The following is a 15686-nucleotide window of genomic DNA, read 5'->3' as shown; positions in this document are numbered from 1 at the left end:
GACAGTCCCTGATTATGAATCCTAGTTTTTGTCTTTTCCACATGGTTCAAACTCTGATAAATACAGTATGTGAACCTGTTTGTTAATATGTTGAATTGTCAACTGAAAATATCTTGAATTATGATTTTTTTTTTTATCCAAACAAAGGAAATAGTAATTCAAAAAAATATGTGCTTGCTGAAAAAACATTACGCATTGAGAACTGAAAATATTTACCTTCAAAAGCGCTTTTATGAATAGCATCCCGGAGATATTCCATGGCTGGAAAACTCAGGCCACTCATTACTATCATATTTAAGCCACCAGTGTCTATAACCTGGAAAAGACAACATATTGATTTTAAAGTGTTACTAAGCCCAGGACCCTGCATTCACAATATTTGGTCTCCTACAGTACACAGAACATGTGAATGCAATTATTTTAGTAAATTTAAACTGCTAAATACCCTTTCTCATCAGCAGTATATAGCAGTCCTATGACTTTTATCAGTGCCTTGTTAAAGCTTGTAGGAGGAGTTTTAATTCTGCTCTGACTGTATTATAAGGCTGCATGACCCCTGACTTTCTGTATGGACAGTGCTGATTGGCCCTGTGCTGATCACATGCACCCTCCCAAAAGAAAAAAAAACCCTCTAACCATACACACCAAACTGAGCATGTGCAGCGTGCCCCCAAGGCTCTGAACTATCAGGAGATGGATTGGGGACAGTAAAAGAAGGGGAGGATCAGAGAAGACAGGAAAAACAGCCTTTTTACACAATGCAGAAAATTAACCCCTTAGGTTCCACAGTGACTATAACAAGCATGCTTTATTGCATATACAGACTGATTTTACTGTTGTGGATTTAGTAACACTTTAAACTAACCTCACAAAATAGAATTCCTTATTACTCCCACCATAATGCTGCTCACCTTGATCTGTGGCCGTGCAACCGGAATACAAACGATGATCAGTGAGATCACAATACCAATTATAATTCCATACTGGATTTCCCAGAAGGATAAAAGGAATGTGGCCAGAAAGGGAAGTAGATCAATCCCTGAAAAAAATAAAGAAAATGGTAAAAACACAAAACAAAAACCAAAAGCAAACAGTGGGAGGACTAGTGCCCATCGTTGGTGTCAATGGAAGGAATTGTGCCCCATCGTTGGTGTCAATGGAAGGAATTTTGACCCATCGTTGGTGTCAATGGAAGGAATTTTGACCCATCGTTGGTGTCAATGGAAGGAATTGTGCCATATTGCTGGTGTCAATGAAAGGAATTCTGCCCCATTATTGGTGTCAGTGAAAGGAATTGTGCCCCATCGTTGGTGTCAATGAAAGGAATGGTGCCCTATCATTGGTGGCAATGGAAAGGAATTGTGCCCCATCGTTGGTATCAATGGAAAGAATTGTGCCCCATCGTTGGTATCAATGGAAAGAATTGTGCCCCATCATTGGTATCAGCGGGAGGAATCAAACCCTTTTGATGGTATCAGTGGGAAGAATAGTGCCCCATTGTTGGTGTCAGCAACAGGAAGTATGCCTCATTGTTGGTGTCATTGAATGGAATAGTGCCCCAAGGGCCAGATAAAGGCAAGGAAAGGGCCGCAGTTTGGAGACCGCTGGTTTAGAGGGTCATGTTCTAGACCTGTGCCAGGTTATCATTGTCAGAAAATACTGAGATACAGTATGCAGTTTTACAACAGCTGGAAATGTTAGAGAGAGGTCTCATTCATACTGCCCTAAAATTCACTGTAGGTTCCCATATACTGTATTCACTTAGTAGAAAAAAACAGTAAAAACTTTTCCTAAAAATGCCCTTTCAACAAAACCTTTTGTAAGAACAAAATGGGCAAATGGTATTGCAGAGACTGCATTCCCAATAGAGCTCACAATGTTTTAAGACACTTGACACAGGTCTCTCTCTCTGTGACAGTTGTACAAATGTTTCTGCACTAACATTTATGTCTATTTGTGCCTCTACTAAGCTTTACTTTAGGTGTTACTAAACCCAGCACCCTGCATTCACTATATCTGATCTCCCACAGTACACAGAACATGGAAATGCAATTATTTTAGTAAAAATAAATGGCTAAATACCTTTTCTCATTAGCAGTATATAACAGTCTTGTGACTTCTATCAGTGTCTGGTTAAAGCTTGTAGGAGGAGTTTTCATACTACACTGGCTCTGTCCTATCATAATGCAGGACCCCTGACCCTTCTGTCTGGACAGTCCTGATTGGCCCTGTGCTGATCACCCTCCCAAGAAAAAGAAAAAAAAAAAAAAAAAAAACTTTCTAGCAATATACACTAAACTGAGCATATGCAGCCTATCCCCAGTAACTCTGTCTTATCCGGACATGTTTTGGGGACAATACAAGAAGAGGAGGATCTTTGCATACAGGATCATACTGTACATGCTCAGCGGCGGTATAGTTACATGCGCAAAAAATCTGGATAGGTGACCCACATCAGTATATTTTTAACTGGTAATTACAATTACCCAACTGGAAAGTTGTCTTGCACGGTTTATATGTTGTCACATCATTTGCAATTTACACGTGGGCTGATAAAAGACTACATGAAGTGGTTTAGAGTTTGTGTATAAAATAGATATATCTCTCTCTCTATAGATCTCTCTCTCTATATTAGGGCTGCAACTAACGATTATTTTCATAATCGATTAGTTGGTCGATTATTGTTTCGATTAATCGATTAATAACCTTAAAAAAAAGTGTGGTGTGTAATTTAGTTAGTATGTAAAGTTTTTAAAAAAAAACAATGTATTCTTAAATATCTCTATGCAGTGGTAAATATAAACAACCAACTATATGGTTAGGGAGCAAAATATTAAATCCACTCTGAGAATAACAGACAGAAGAGATATACTATATATATACACTATTAGAAGAGAAATACAGTTTTTTGGCCAATTTTCTGTTGGGCAGATTAAAAAATACAAATTGCTGCAAAAACGAATTACATGCTTTTCTGCAGCTTCTCCATTGAAGTATATTGAACCAAAAAAAGCACCGTTTTGAGTTAAAAAAAAAAAAAAAAAAAAGTCCCTGACCCTTTCCAAATACGTAGCGGCTGAAAAAAAGTATAGTTGTGAACGTGTCCCATAGAAAACCATGTTAAATGAACTGTAGTGTGTTTCTGCAAAAAGCACCAAAAAACACAAAGATGTAAACCAGGTCTAAAATGTTTAGTAACATAATGGGGTTAAAAAAAACTAAAATGAGCCCTTTATAGTACAAAAAAAGCAAATGATCACTACTGTAAGGGGTTGATTTTTTTACTGTAGAACTGTGAAAGTAATATTTACAGTAGCGATTATTTGCTCTTTTTGTACTATAAAGGGCTAATTTTATTATTTTTAACCCCATTATGTTACTGGCCGATTAATCGATTATGAAAATAGTAATCGATTAATTTCATAATCGATTAGTTGTCGATTAATCGATTCGTTGTTTCAGCCCTACTCTATATATATATATATATCTATATCGAGATAGATAGAGATAGAGATATATATATATATATATCTCTATCTATCTATCTATCTATCTATCTATCTATCTATCTATCTATCTATCTATCTATAGAGAGAGAGAGAGAGATACACACACAAGCAGTGGTCTTTACACTGCTTTTACAGACAGCGGTGACATATGCAAATGACTTTATTGTATCTATAACATCTAAATATGTCTCACACTGATGATAATATATACAATTACAGTCACAGTCTTGAACACTTACGTTTCACTTTCCATAGGTCCTTGCAGATTCTCAGATCAAACACAGGGGCCACAGCACAGATGATGACTGCAGCAAGAGCTGCTTTGGGAATGTAGTAGAAGAGAGGAGTGAGGTATCCAAGAGAAAGCAAAACCAAAAATCCTGCAAGAGATGAAAGTCTCGCCACTTACTATTTATAAAATCAATGCAAGATCTAGATTTATTGGTGTCTTTAAAGCAAAACTAAACTGTATCTGAGCACCACAAACTTAAATGCCATTTAATCAATTTTTAATATTCAAAGAAAACTCAATAGACAGACGCAGTGCAGCTTGGCCTTGCCCCTGCTCCCTTTTTACAGGATTTGAATGACAGCAGCAGGAGCCAATGGCTGTGAGGGGAAAAATAGAGAGAAGCGCTGCTGCATTAGGGTACAGCACTGGCTAGAGAGAAGACTTGGTAAGTATTTAAAATCTCCTGCCCTTAGAACAGCCCTTTTCAACCAGGGTACCTTGGCAAAATACCTAAAAATTAATTTCAAATTGTATACAAACCAGAATGTGGATCAAGCCTGCTTTTTAATTGCACAAAGCCACAGGTTTTCATTATGCACCATTACGACTTTCTAGACACTGGCATCCTAACAACCAATGACATTATCAGTTAATAAGGAGGATGTCTGTTGCCTCCACAGCATCCTTGTTTGACCCTCCTCTGCCCCTCTCCCTCAGTACTGGGGTCACATTACTTGACTGAGGGAAAGAAATTGAGGGAGAAGAGAAACATAGGTATACTAGTCAGTAGCAGTGTGCAAAAGTGTATTTGCTTTGGAGGAATAAATCACCTCTAACGTTGGGTGTCTTACGTGTGGATGTTGCTGCATTGTGTAAAACTATTATGCCCTGTACACACAATAGGATTTTCCGCCAACAAATGTTGGATGTGAGCTTGTTGTCTGAAAGTCCGACCGTGCGTATGCTCCGTAGAACATTTGTTGGCGAAATTTCTGCCAACAAATGTTTGAGAGCAGGTTCTCAAATTTTCCGACATCAAAACTTGTTGTTGGAAATTCCAATCGTGTGTACATAAGTCCGACACACAAAATTCCACGCATGCTCGGAATCAAGCAGAAGAGCTGCACTGGCTATTGAACTTCATTTTTCTTGGCTCATCGTACGTGTTGTACATCACCGCGTTCTTGACGTTCGGAATTTCCGACAACATGTGTGTGACCGTGTGTATGCAAGACAAGTTTGAGCAAACATCCTTCAGAAAAAAATCCATGGTTTCGTTGCCGGAAAATCCTATCGTGTGTACAGGGCATAAGAAATATTTTTTTACATTTTAGCATGGGGTGCCTTGAGGACTGTCTATAATTGTAAAGGGTGCCTTGACTGAAAAAAAAAAAAAAAAAAAAAAAAGAGGTTGAGAAACACTGCTTTAGAACCATTTAAGGGCAGATGACTCTTCTTCCTTGAATCCACCTACCCTTAGCTCAGCCATGTTGGCAGGAGAGTGTGCTTAGCTGAGAAAGCCCCTCCTCCAGATCAAAGAAAATAATGCCCATGAAGATGTGTGAAATCATTTTGGCCTAGGCCAGAAACCAACCGAAGAAATGTAAAGTAAATACATTATATCTTCCTATATATATATATATATATATATATATATATATATATATATATATATATATATATATATATATTATATATATATATATATATATATAGTAATGCTAGCAGCACAGGGATTAAATATACCGTAGTTAATGCTGATTGAGCATGTTTAATTTTGTTTTAAGGAGTTAATTATTAAAAAAAAAAAGGAAGAAAAACCACAATACAAAATGTAAACTTTTGCAAAAAAAATGTAAAATGTTATGGTTTATAAGAGCAATGCCAAGAAAATGCACAGACTTGTAGATCACATATGTCATGAAATAATAAGTCAGCCAGTTACCTAAAATTACCTAAAATACGTGATTATATTGAATTGCCCCATGGCAACTGATAAATTAAGGGTTATAAACAAAGCATAAATAACTGGAGGCATTTTTATAAAACATGTGAGCAGGTAGGCTATTTATGTCATACGAGACAGGCAATGCCTCTTCCGCACAAAAATACATCTACCTGTCTGCTTGCATCATCCTGCAGCAAATAAACTCAACTATGCATATGCAGCTCAGCTTACATCACTGGCACAGCCCCTGTGTGCTGGGATGACTGATTCCTGTGCATGCGCTGGAGGTATGCCATCCCATGCCGGTCGATGAAGATGCCTGAAGACCAACACTTGGGGACAATATGTCGGTGAGGAACACCTTGTGGACTTTGAACGTTAGAGAGAACGGGGGGGGGGGGGAGGTGACATACACACATATGGATGGGGACCGGGGTGAGAGGGAGAGCTGTGGACAGGGGCGAGAGGGAGAGCTGTGGACAGGGGCGAGAGGGAGAGCTGTGGACAGGGGCGAGAGGGAGAGCTGTGGTCAGGGGCGAGAGGGAGAGCTGTGGTCAGGGGCGAGAGGGAGAGCTGGGGTCAGGGGCGAGAGGGAGAGCTGTGGTCAGGGGCGAGAGGGAGATCTGTGGTCAAGGGCGAGAGGGAGATCTGTGGTCAGGGGCGAGAGGGAGAGCTGTGGTCAGGGGAGAGAGGAAGAGCTGTGAAAAGGGGCGAGAGGAAGAGCTGTGGACAGGGGCGAGAGGGAGAGCTGTGGACAGGGGCGAGAGGGAGAGCTGTGGACAGGGGCGAGAGGGAGAGCTGTGGACAGGGGCGAGAGGGAGAGCTGTGGTCAGGGGCGAGAGGGAGAGCTGTGGTCAGGGGCGAGAGGGAGAGCTGTGGTCAGGGGCGAGAGGGAGAGCTGTGGTCAGGGGCGAGAGGGAGAGCTGTGGTGAGGGGCGAGAGGGAGAGCTGTGGTGAGGGGCGAGAGGGAGAGCTGTGGACAGGGGCGAGAGGAAGAGCTGTGGACAGGGGCGAGAGGGAGAGCTGTGGACAAGGGCGAGAGGGAGAGCTGTGGACAGGGGCGAGAGGAAGAGCTGTGAAAAGGGGCGAGCTGTGGACAGGGGTGAGAGAGTGAGCTGTGGATGGGGGGGAAGAAGGTGACATACACACATATGGATGGGGACCGGGGCGAGAGGGAGAGCTGTGGACAGGGGCGGGAGGGAGAGCTGTGGACAGGGAGAGCTGTGGACAGGGGCGGGAGGGAGAGCTGTGGACAGGGGCGAGAGGGAGAGCTGTGGACAGGGGCGAGAGGGAGAGCTGTGGACAGGGGCGAGAGGGAGAGCTGTGGACAGGGGCGAGAGGGAGAGCTGTGGACAGGGGCGAGAGGGAGAGCTGTGGACAGGGGCGAGAGGGAGAGCTGTGGACAGGGGCGAGAGGGAGAGCTGTGGACAGGGGCGAGAGGGAGAGCTGTGGACAGGGGCGAGAGGGAGAGCTGTGGACAGGGGCGAGAGGGAGAGCTGTGGACAGGGGCGAGAGGGAGAGCTGTGGACAGGGGCGAGAGGGAGAGCTATGGACAGAGGCGATCTGTGGACAGGGGTGAGAGAGTGAGCCGTGGACGGGGGGGGGGAGAAGGTGACATACACACATATGGATGGGGACCGGGGCGAGAGGGAGAGCTGTGGACAGGGGCGGGAGGGAGAGCTGTGGACAGGGGCGGGAGGGAGAGCTGTGGACAGGGGCGGGAGGGAGAGCTGTGGACAGGGGCGGGAGGGAGAGCTGTGGACAGGGGCGGGAGGGAGAGCTGTGGACAGGGGCGGGAGGGAGAGCTGTGGACAGGGGCGGGAGAAAGAGCTGTGGACAGGGGCGGGAGGGAGAGCTGTGGACAGGGGCGGGAGGGAGAGCTGTGGACAGGGGCGGGAGGGAGAGCTGTGGACAGGGGCGGGAGGGAGAGCTGTGGACAGGGGCGGGAGGGAGAGCTGTGGACAGGGGCGGGAGGGAGAGCTGTGGACAGGGGCGGGAAGGAGAGCTGTGGACAGTGGCGAGAGGGAGAGCTGGGAAAAGGGGCGAGAGGGAGAGCTGTGAAAAGGGGCAAGAGGGAGAGCTGTGAAAAGGGGCAAGAGGGTGAGCTGTGAAAAAGGGGCGAGCTGTGCACAGGGGCGAGAGGGTGAGCTGTGGACAAGAGGAACATGGTGAGCTGTGGGTGGGAGGAGAGAAGATGACATATGGATGGGGACAGGGGGAGAGTGTGAGCTGTGAAAAGGGGCGAGCTGTAGACAAGGGCGAGAGGGATAGCTGTGGACAGGGGCGAGATGGAGAGCTGTGGACAGGGGCGAGAGGGAGAGCTGTGAAAAGGGGTGAGCTGCAGACAGGGGCAAGAGGGTGAGCTGTGGATGGGGGGAGGAAGAAGGTGACATACACACATATGGATGGGGACAGGGGGAGATTGTGAGCTGTGGACAGGGGTGAGAGGGTGAGCTGTGGACAAGGGCGAGAGGGTGAGCTGTGGACAAGGGCGAGAGGGTGAGATGTGAAAAGGGACGAGCTGTGGACAGGGGCGAGAGGGTGAGCTGTGGACGAGGGGGAAGAAGGTGACATACACACATATGGATGGGGACCTGGGCGAGAGGGAGAGCTGTGGACAGGGGCGAGAGGGAGAGCTGTGGACAGGGGCGAGAGGGAGAGCTGTGGACAGGGGCGAGAGGGAGAAATGTGGTCAGGGGCGAGAGGGAGAAATGTGGTCAGGGGCGAGAGGGAGAAATGTGGTCAGGGGCGAGAGGGAGAAATGTGGTCAGGGGCGAGAGGGAGAGCTGTGGTCAGGGGCGAGAGGGAGAGATGTGGTCAGGGGCGAGAGGGAGAGCTGTGGACAGGGGCGAGAGGGAGAGCTGTGAAAAGGGGCGAGAGGAAGAGCTGTGGACAGGAGCGAGAGGGAGAGCTGTGGACAGGGGCGAGAGGGAGAGCTGTGGACAGGGGTGAGAGGGAGAGATGTGGTCAGGAGCGAGAGGGAGAGCTGTGGTCAGGGGCGAGAGGGAGAGCTGTGATCAGGGGCGAGAGGAAGAGCTGTGGACAGGGGCGAGATGGAGAGCTGTGGACAGGGGCGAGAGGGAGAGCTGTGGACAGGGGCGAGAGGGAGAGCTGTGGACAGGGGCGAGAGGGAGAGCTGTGGACAGGGGCGAGAGGGAGAGCTGTGGACAGGGGCGAGAGGGAGAGCTGTGGACAGGGGCGAGAGGGAGAGCTGTGGACAGGGGCGAGCTGTGGACAGGGGGAAGATGGTGAGCTGTGGGCGGGAGGAGAGAAGGTGACATATGGATGGGGGACAGGGGGAGAGGCAGAGCTGTGGACGGGGGCGAGAAGAAGAGCTGTGGACAGGGGCGAGAGGGAGAGCCGTGGATGGGGGGGGAGAAGGTGACATACACACATATGGATGGGGACCGGGGCGAGAGGGAGAGCTGTGGACAGGGGCGAGAGGGAGAGCTGTGGACAGGGGCGAGAGGGAGAGCTGTGAAAAAGGGTGAGCTGTGGACAGGGGCGAGAGGGAGAGCTGTGGACAGGGGCGAGAGAGAGAGCTGTGGAAAGGGGCGAGAGGGAGAGCTGTAGACAGGGGCGGGAGGGAGCGCTGTGGACAGGGGCGAGAGGGAAAGCTGTGAAAAGGGGCGAGTTGTGGACAGGGGCGAGAGGGCGAGCTGTGGATGGGGGGTGGAGGAAGAAGGTGACATACACACAAATGGATGGGGACCAGGGCGAGAGGGAGAGCTGTGGACAGGGGCGAGAGGGAGAGCTGTGGACAGGGGCGAGAGGGTGAGCTGTGAAAAGGGTCGAGCTGTGGACAGGGGCAAGAGGGTGAGCTGTGGACAGGGGCGAGAGGGAGAGCTGTGGACAGGGGCGAGAGGGAGAGCTGTGGACAGGGGCGAGAGGGAGAGCTGTGGACAGGGGCGAGAGGGAGAGCTGTGGACAGGGGCGAGAGGGAGAGCTGTGGACAGGGGCGAGAGGGAGAGCTGTGGACAGGGGCGAGAGGGAGAGCTGTGGACAGGGGCGAGAGGGAGAGCTGTGGACGGGGCGAGAGGGAGAGCTGTGGACAGGGGCGAGAGGGAGAGCTGTGGACAGGGGCGAGAGGGAGAGCTGTGGACAGGGGCGAGAGGGAGAGCTGTGGACAGGGGCGAGAGGGAGAGCTGTGGACAGGGGCGAGAGGGAGAGCTGTGGACAGGGGCGAGTTGTGGACAGGGGCGAGAGGGAGAGCTGTGGACAGGGGCGAGAGGGAGAGCTGTGGACAGGGGCGAGAGGGAGAGCTGTGGACAGGGGGGAAGAAGGTGACACACATATGAATGGGGACTGGGGCGAGAGGGAGAGCTGTGGACAGGGGGAACATGGGGAGCTGTGGGTGGGAGGAGAGAAGATGACATATGGATGGGGACAGGGGGAGATTGTGAGCTGTGGAAAGGGGCGAGAGGGTGAGCTGTGGACAAGGGCGAGAGGGTGAGCTGTGAAAAGGGGCGAGCTGTAGACAAGGGCGAGAGGGATAGCTGTGGACAGGGGCGAGATGGAGAGCTGTGGACAGGAGCGAGAGGGAGAGATGTGAAAAGGGGTGAGCTGCAGACAGGGGCAAGAGGGTGAGCTGTGGATGGGGGGGAGGAAGAAGGTGACATACACACATATGGATGGGGACAGGGGGAGATTGAGAGCTGTGGACAGGGGCGAGAGGGAGAGCTGTGGACAGGGGCGAGAGGGAGAGCTGTGGACAGGGGCGAGAGGGAGAGCTGTGTACAGGGGCGAGAGGGAGAAATGTGGTCAGGGGCGAGAGGGAGAAATGTGGTCAGGGGCAAGAGGGAGAAATGTGGTCAGGGGCGAGAGGGAGAGATGTGGTCAGGGGCGAGAGGGAGAGATGTGGTCAGGGGCGAGAGGCAGAGCTGTGGTCAGGGGCGAGAGGGAGAGCTGTGGTCAGGGGCGAGAGGGAGAGCTGTGAAAAGGGGCGAGAGGAAGAGCTGTGGACAGGGGCGAGAGGGAGAGCTGTGGACAGGGGCGAGAGGGAGAGCTGTGGACAGGGGCGAGAGGGAGAGCTGTGGACAGGGGCGAGAGGGAGAGCTGTGGTCAGGGGCGAGAGGGAGAGCTGTGGTCAGGGGCGAGAGGAAGAGCTGTGGACAGGGGCGAGAGGAAGAGCTGTGGACAGGGGCGAGAGGGAGAGCTGTGGACAGGGGCGAGAGGGAGAGCTGTGGACAGGGGCGAGAGGGAGAGCTGTGGACAGGGGCGAGAGGGAGAGCTGTGGACAGGGGCGAGAGGGAGAGCTGTGGACAGGGGCGAGCTGTGGACAGGGGGAAGATGGTGAGCTGTGGGCGGGAGGAGAGAAGGTGACATATGGATGGGGGACAGGGGGAGAGGCAGAGCTGTGGACGGGGGCGAGAAGAAGAGCTGTGGACAGGGGCGAGAGGGAGAGCCGTGGATGGGGGGGGGGAGAAGGTGACATACACACATATGGATGGGGACCGGGGCGAGAGGGAGAGCTGTGGACAGGGGCAAGAGGGAGAGCTGTGGACAGGGGCGAGAGGGAGAGCTGTGAAAAAGGGTGAGCTGTGGACAGGGGCGAGAGGGAGAGCTGTGGACAGGGGCGAAAGAGAGAGCTGTGGAAAGGGGCGAGAGGGAGAGCTGTAGACAGGGGCGGGAGGGAGCGCTGTGGACAGGGGCGAGAGGGAAAGCTGTGAAAAGGGGCGAGTTGTGGACAGGGGCGAGAGGGCGAGCTGTGGATGGGGGGTGGAGGAAGAAGGTGACATACACACAAATGGATGGGGACCAGGGCGAGAGGGAGAGCTGTGGACAGGGGCGAGAGGGAGAGCTGTGGACAGGGGCGAGAGGGTGAGCTGTGAAAAGGGTCGAGCTGTGGACAGGGGCGAGAGGGAGAGCTGTGGACAGGGGCGAGAGGGAGAGCTGTGGACAGGGGCGAGAGGGAGAGCTGTGAAAAGGGGCGAGTTGTGGACAGGGGCGAGAGGGAGAGCTGTGGACAGGGGCGAGAGGGAGAGCTGTGGACAGGGGCGAGAGGGAGAGCTGTGGACAGGGGCGAGAGGGAGAGCTGTGAAAAGGGGCGAGTTGTGGACAGGGGCGAGAGGGTGAGCTGTGGACAGGGGGGAAGAAGGTGACACACATATGAATGGGGACTGGGGCGAGAGGGAGAGCTGTGGACAGGGGGAACATGGGGAGCTGTGGGTGGGAGGAGAGAAGATGACATATGGATGGGGACAGGGGGAGATTGTGAGCTGTGGACAAGGGCTAGAGGGTGAGCTGTGAAAGGGGTCGACCTGTGGACAGGGGCGAGAGGGAGAGCTGTGGACAGGGGCGAGAGGGAGAGCTGTGGACAGGGGCGAGAGGGAGAGCTGTGGACAGGGGCAAGAGGGAGAGCTGTGGACAGGGGCGAGAGGGAGAGCTGTGGTCAGGGAAGAGAGGGAGAGCTGTGGTCAGGGGCGAAAGGGAGAGCTGTGGTCAGGGGCGAAAGGGAGAGCTGTGGTCAGGGGCGAAAGGGAGAGCTGTGGTCAGGGGCAAAAGGGAGAGCTGTGGTCAGGGGCGAAAGGGAGAGCTGTGGTCAGGGGCGAAAGGGAGAGCTGTGGATAGGGGCAAGGGGGTGAGCTGTGGACAGGGGCAAGGGGGTGAGCTGTGGACAGGGGCAAGGGGGTGAGCTGTGGACAGGGGCAAGAGGGTGAGCTGTGGGTGAGAGGAGAGAAGGTGACATATGGATGGGGACAGGGGGAGAGGGGGAGTTGTGGACAGGGGGAAGATGGTAAGCTGTGGACGGGGGGAGGGAAAGTCAGCTGTGAACGAGGGGGGGGGGGATGAGCTAAGGATGGAGGGAAGGTGAGCTCTAGACTGGGGCAAGAAGGTGAGCCTTATTTGGCATCACTTTACTCCTCTTTCCTGAGGAATGGCAGGATTGGGGGCGGGGTTGCGTGTGGTGTTTTGACTGGGGATGGCGGGTTCCTGTACCTATTGCCTGAGAAAAAAAGCCCTGACCACAACAATAGCCATATTTTACTCTGTGTGCCCATATTCTGTAAATTACAGCTGTGTGCAACAGCGTTTACTGTTAAACCTGTATCTGCCAGGAAATAATAAAGTTGATATAGTAATATGCTGTCTCACCTGTAAGGATGCCACCTGCTGGGGTACACACTCCAGTCTGAGAGTTCAGTGCTGTCCTAAAACACATACATATTGTCAGAGAAACAAAGACCAATTACATATACATTATTAATACGATTTACACATTTACTCACCTGCCAAAGCTACCTGTTACGGGGTATGAGGACAAGAAGGAGCCCAGGAAATTTGTAAGGCCTACAGAAAATAAAGCATGTTAGGAAAAAAAATAAACTTCACAGTCTCTAAGTAAGCACATGTAGTAATGTTACCACAGCCTATCATATTTATTCATACGCCGGTAGACTTGTTCACAGTTGTTATTTGTCACACATATTGCTGTATGAATGTGAGAAAATACATTGTTTTAGGCTGCTTTGCAGTGAAGCACGTAACATGCATTGCTTTGCAGTTCATTACCCCAAGGCACTAAAGCAACATACCTGCAGTGTAGCACACCACAACGCATGGCATTGTGTTAGAAAAAACGGGTCGTGTGCAATTTTAAATGAGCTGCCTTAATTCAATGGAAGCTAACATGCAACATGATCTAGATATATATAGATATATATATCTATAGCTGTAGCCACCCTCTCTTGCTCACTCCTGATATAGACTAGAACTATGGACTATAGACTATGAGATTTGTAGTGTGTATAGAGCAGCGTACATGGTAGCAGAGAACACACACTTCTCATATCAAACAAACAAAAAAGGGAGAGGGAAAAGGAGATATTTGGGACCTCATGGAGGAGAGTACATAGAAGCTGAAAAACACAACAAAAGAGGCAAAAATTAATTTTCCAATGGGGACACTTGTCCGGTGACAACTCTCTAAACGGGGAATGCTCAGCACCTTATAGACATTTCCTCACTTCTTGATGCCACTCAGGACAGTAAGTAAAGGGGAGACAAGAGTCAGTGGGGGAGGGTTGGAGAGCCAAGTATCAGTAGAACGGTGATGGAGAGATGTAGGGAAGCGCTAGAAAGACGAGAATCAGTGGATCAGTACTGGAGAGGATCAGTGCTGTAAAGGTGTAGGGTTGCTCGAGAAGAGAGAGTATCAGTGGATCAGCGCTGGAGAGGAGAGCATCAGTGGATCAGTGCTGGAGAGGTGTAGGGGAGTGTTGGAGAGGAGAGCATCAGTGGATCAGTGTTGCATAGGCATATATCAGTGGATCCGTGCTGGAGAGATGTAGGGAAGTGATGGAGAGGAGAGCATCAGTGCTGGAGAGGAGAGTATTAGTGGATCAGTGCTGGAGAGGATCAGTGGATCAGTGCTGGAAAGGAGAGGATCAGTGGTGGAGAGGATTAGTGCTGGAGAGGATCAGTGCTGGAGAGGCGAGTATCAGTGGATCAGTGCTGGAGAGGAAAGGATCAGTGCTGGAGAGGAGAGGATCGGTGGATCAGTGCTGGAGAGGATTAGTGCTGAAGACGAGATGATCAGTACAGGAAAGGAGATGATCAGTGCAGGAGACGAAAGGATCAGTTGATCAGTGCTGGAGAGGCGAGTATCATTGGATCAGTGCTGGAGAGGCAAAAATCAGTGGATCAGTGCTGGAGAGGGGAGTATCAGTGAATCAGTGCTGGATAGAACAGGATCAGGGCTAGAGAGGCGAAAATCAGTGGATCAGTGCTGGAGAGGTGTGTAGAAGTGCTGGACACTTGTGAATTTTTACCACCCCCAACCGCAACTGTAAATTAGTAACGTTCATTAAAAATTCACTGGTAGTGAATCGATCATAATCATTTAAAAAATGCACCAGGAAGATTCACCTGCAGTATTAAACCACTTTAAAATTATGCCCCTAAGGTACCCTTGATACATATAGTATACCTTTTCTTGTTATTTTTTTTTTTCCTGAACACAAGTTTATTAAAAAGTAAAAAGATGTAAAAAAAAAAAAAAAAAAAAAAAAGGAAATATACCTTCCAAAAAAAAAAACATTCAACTACTTTTCCAAAAACGCTAACTTTTTCATAGATGGGAAAACAAAATGCCAAAAAAAATTAATAAAATGTTGTTACCAATGGCCAGAAGCTCTTGGTTTGTATTTATTCTGTAGTTATTCTGAGATGCTGCAACACAAAGAACACATTATTATAACAGATACACACACCTATAATACAAATTACTCTTTATAAATGTAACATGTAGCACTTTCTGATCGATCCTATATCCATTGATCACTGAAGAATAGTAAACAGCGTCAGTATTGTGAATGAATAAGAGCCTCCCATTCGTTCAAGCACAGTGCAGCTCAGGATGCAGAGAAAGGGACTATCTTCAGTCCCTTTCTCTGTTTCAAAAAAGACATCAGGGGTTTATTTAGACCTCTGGTATCTCACCAAAGAACACCCCCCCCCCCCCCAAAAAGAAAAAAAGAAAATATAGAAAAAAAAGGAAAAATAAAAAAAAGGAAAAGTAATAATAATAATTAAAAAAAAAACAAAAACAAAAAAAACAAAAACAAAAAAGCTACCATACTACCATAGTGAGGGCTTATTTACACAGGGCAAACTACAGCGTATACCCCTGTAAGGCCATGTTTACCCACTCAGGAATGCACATGTGTTCTGCACGAACACAGCTGTTGCTTCCAAATTTACATCAGAGTGGGTCTGGGTGCATGTCCTCTTGCATGAGCTCATACGATCTGCGTTCGGGGTCAAGTAGCCCCCCGGATGTCAGATTGGGAGCAGCGGCTGTGCCCATGCAGCCGCTGCATCCCAACTGACATGAATGGGACTGCATGGAACACCTGGGCATCCCAATGTGGGTAAACATAGCTCTCCATGGGCATACACTTTAGTATGCCCAATGTGAATGAGTCCTAGCAATTTACCAGGAATTTTGTAAATTATGTTATATTTGTGTGCACCAACAATAATTTTTGTGTTTTTT

General features: G+C 49.4%; 1 protein-coding gene across 1 annotated transcript in view; it reads right to left on the bottom strand.

Moving 5' to 3' along the window:
• The window catches only part of SLC26A11 (solute carrier family 26 member 11), a 116733-nt gene that overhangs the window by 36940 nt on the left and 64107 nt on the right, over positions 1 to 15686 (bottom strand). The window contains exons 9-14 of the mRNA XM_073608207.1: positions 14810 to 14860; positions 12919 to 12979; positions 12785 to 12840; positions 3749 to 3889; positions 912 to 1039; positions 217 to 316 (exon numbers count right to left, since the gene is read on the bottom strand). Coding sequence (XP_073464308.1) covers positions 217 to 316; positions 912 to 1039; positions 3749 to 3889; positions 12785 to 12840; positions 12919 to 12979; positions 14810 to 14860 — 537 coding nt within the window. The remainder of the gene's footprint in view (positions 1 to 216; positions 317 to 911; positions 1040 to 3748; positions 3890 to 12784; positions 12841 to 12918; positions 12980 to 14809; positions 14861 to 15686) is intronic.

This window comes from Aquarana catesbeiana, linkage group LG12, assembly GCF_042186555.1.
Source record: "Aquarana catesbeiana isolate 2022-GZ linkage group LG12, ASM4218655v1, whole genome shotgun sequence".
In the NCBI taxonomy this organism is placed as follows: domain Eukaryota; kingdom Metazoa; phylum Chordata; class Amphibia; order Anura; family Ranidae; genus Aquarana; species Aquarana catesbeiana.
Note: the sequence above shows the minus strand (reverse complement) of the source record. Positions and strands in the feature narration are given on the sequence as shown.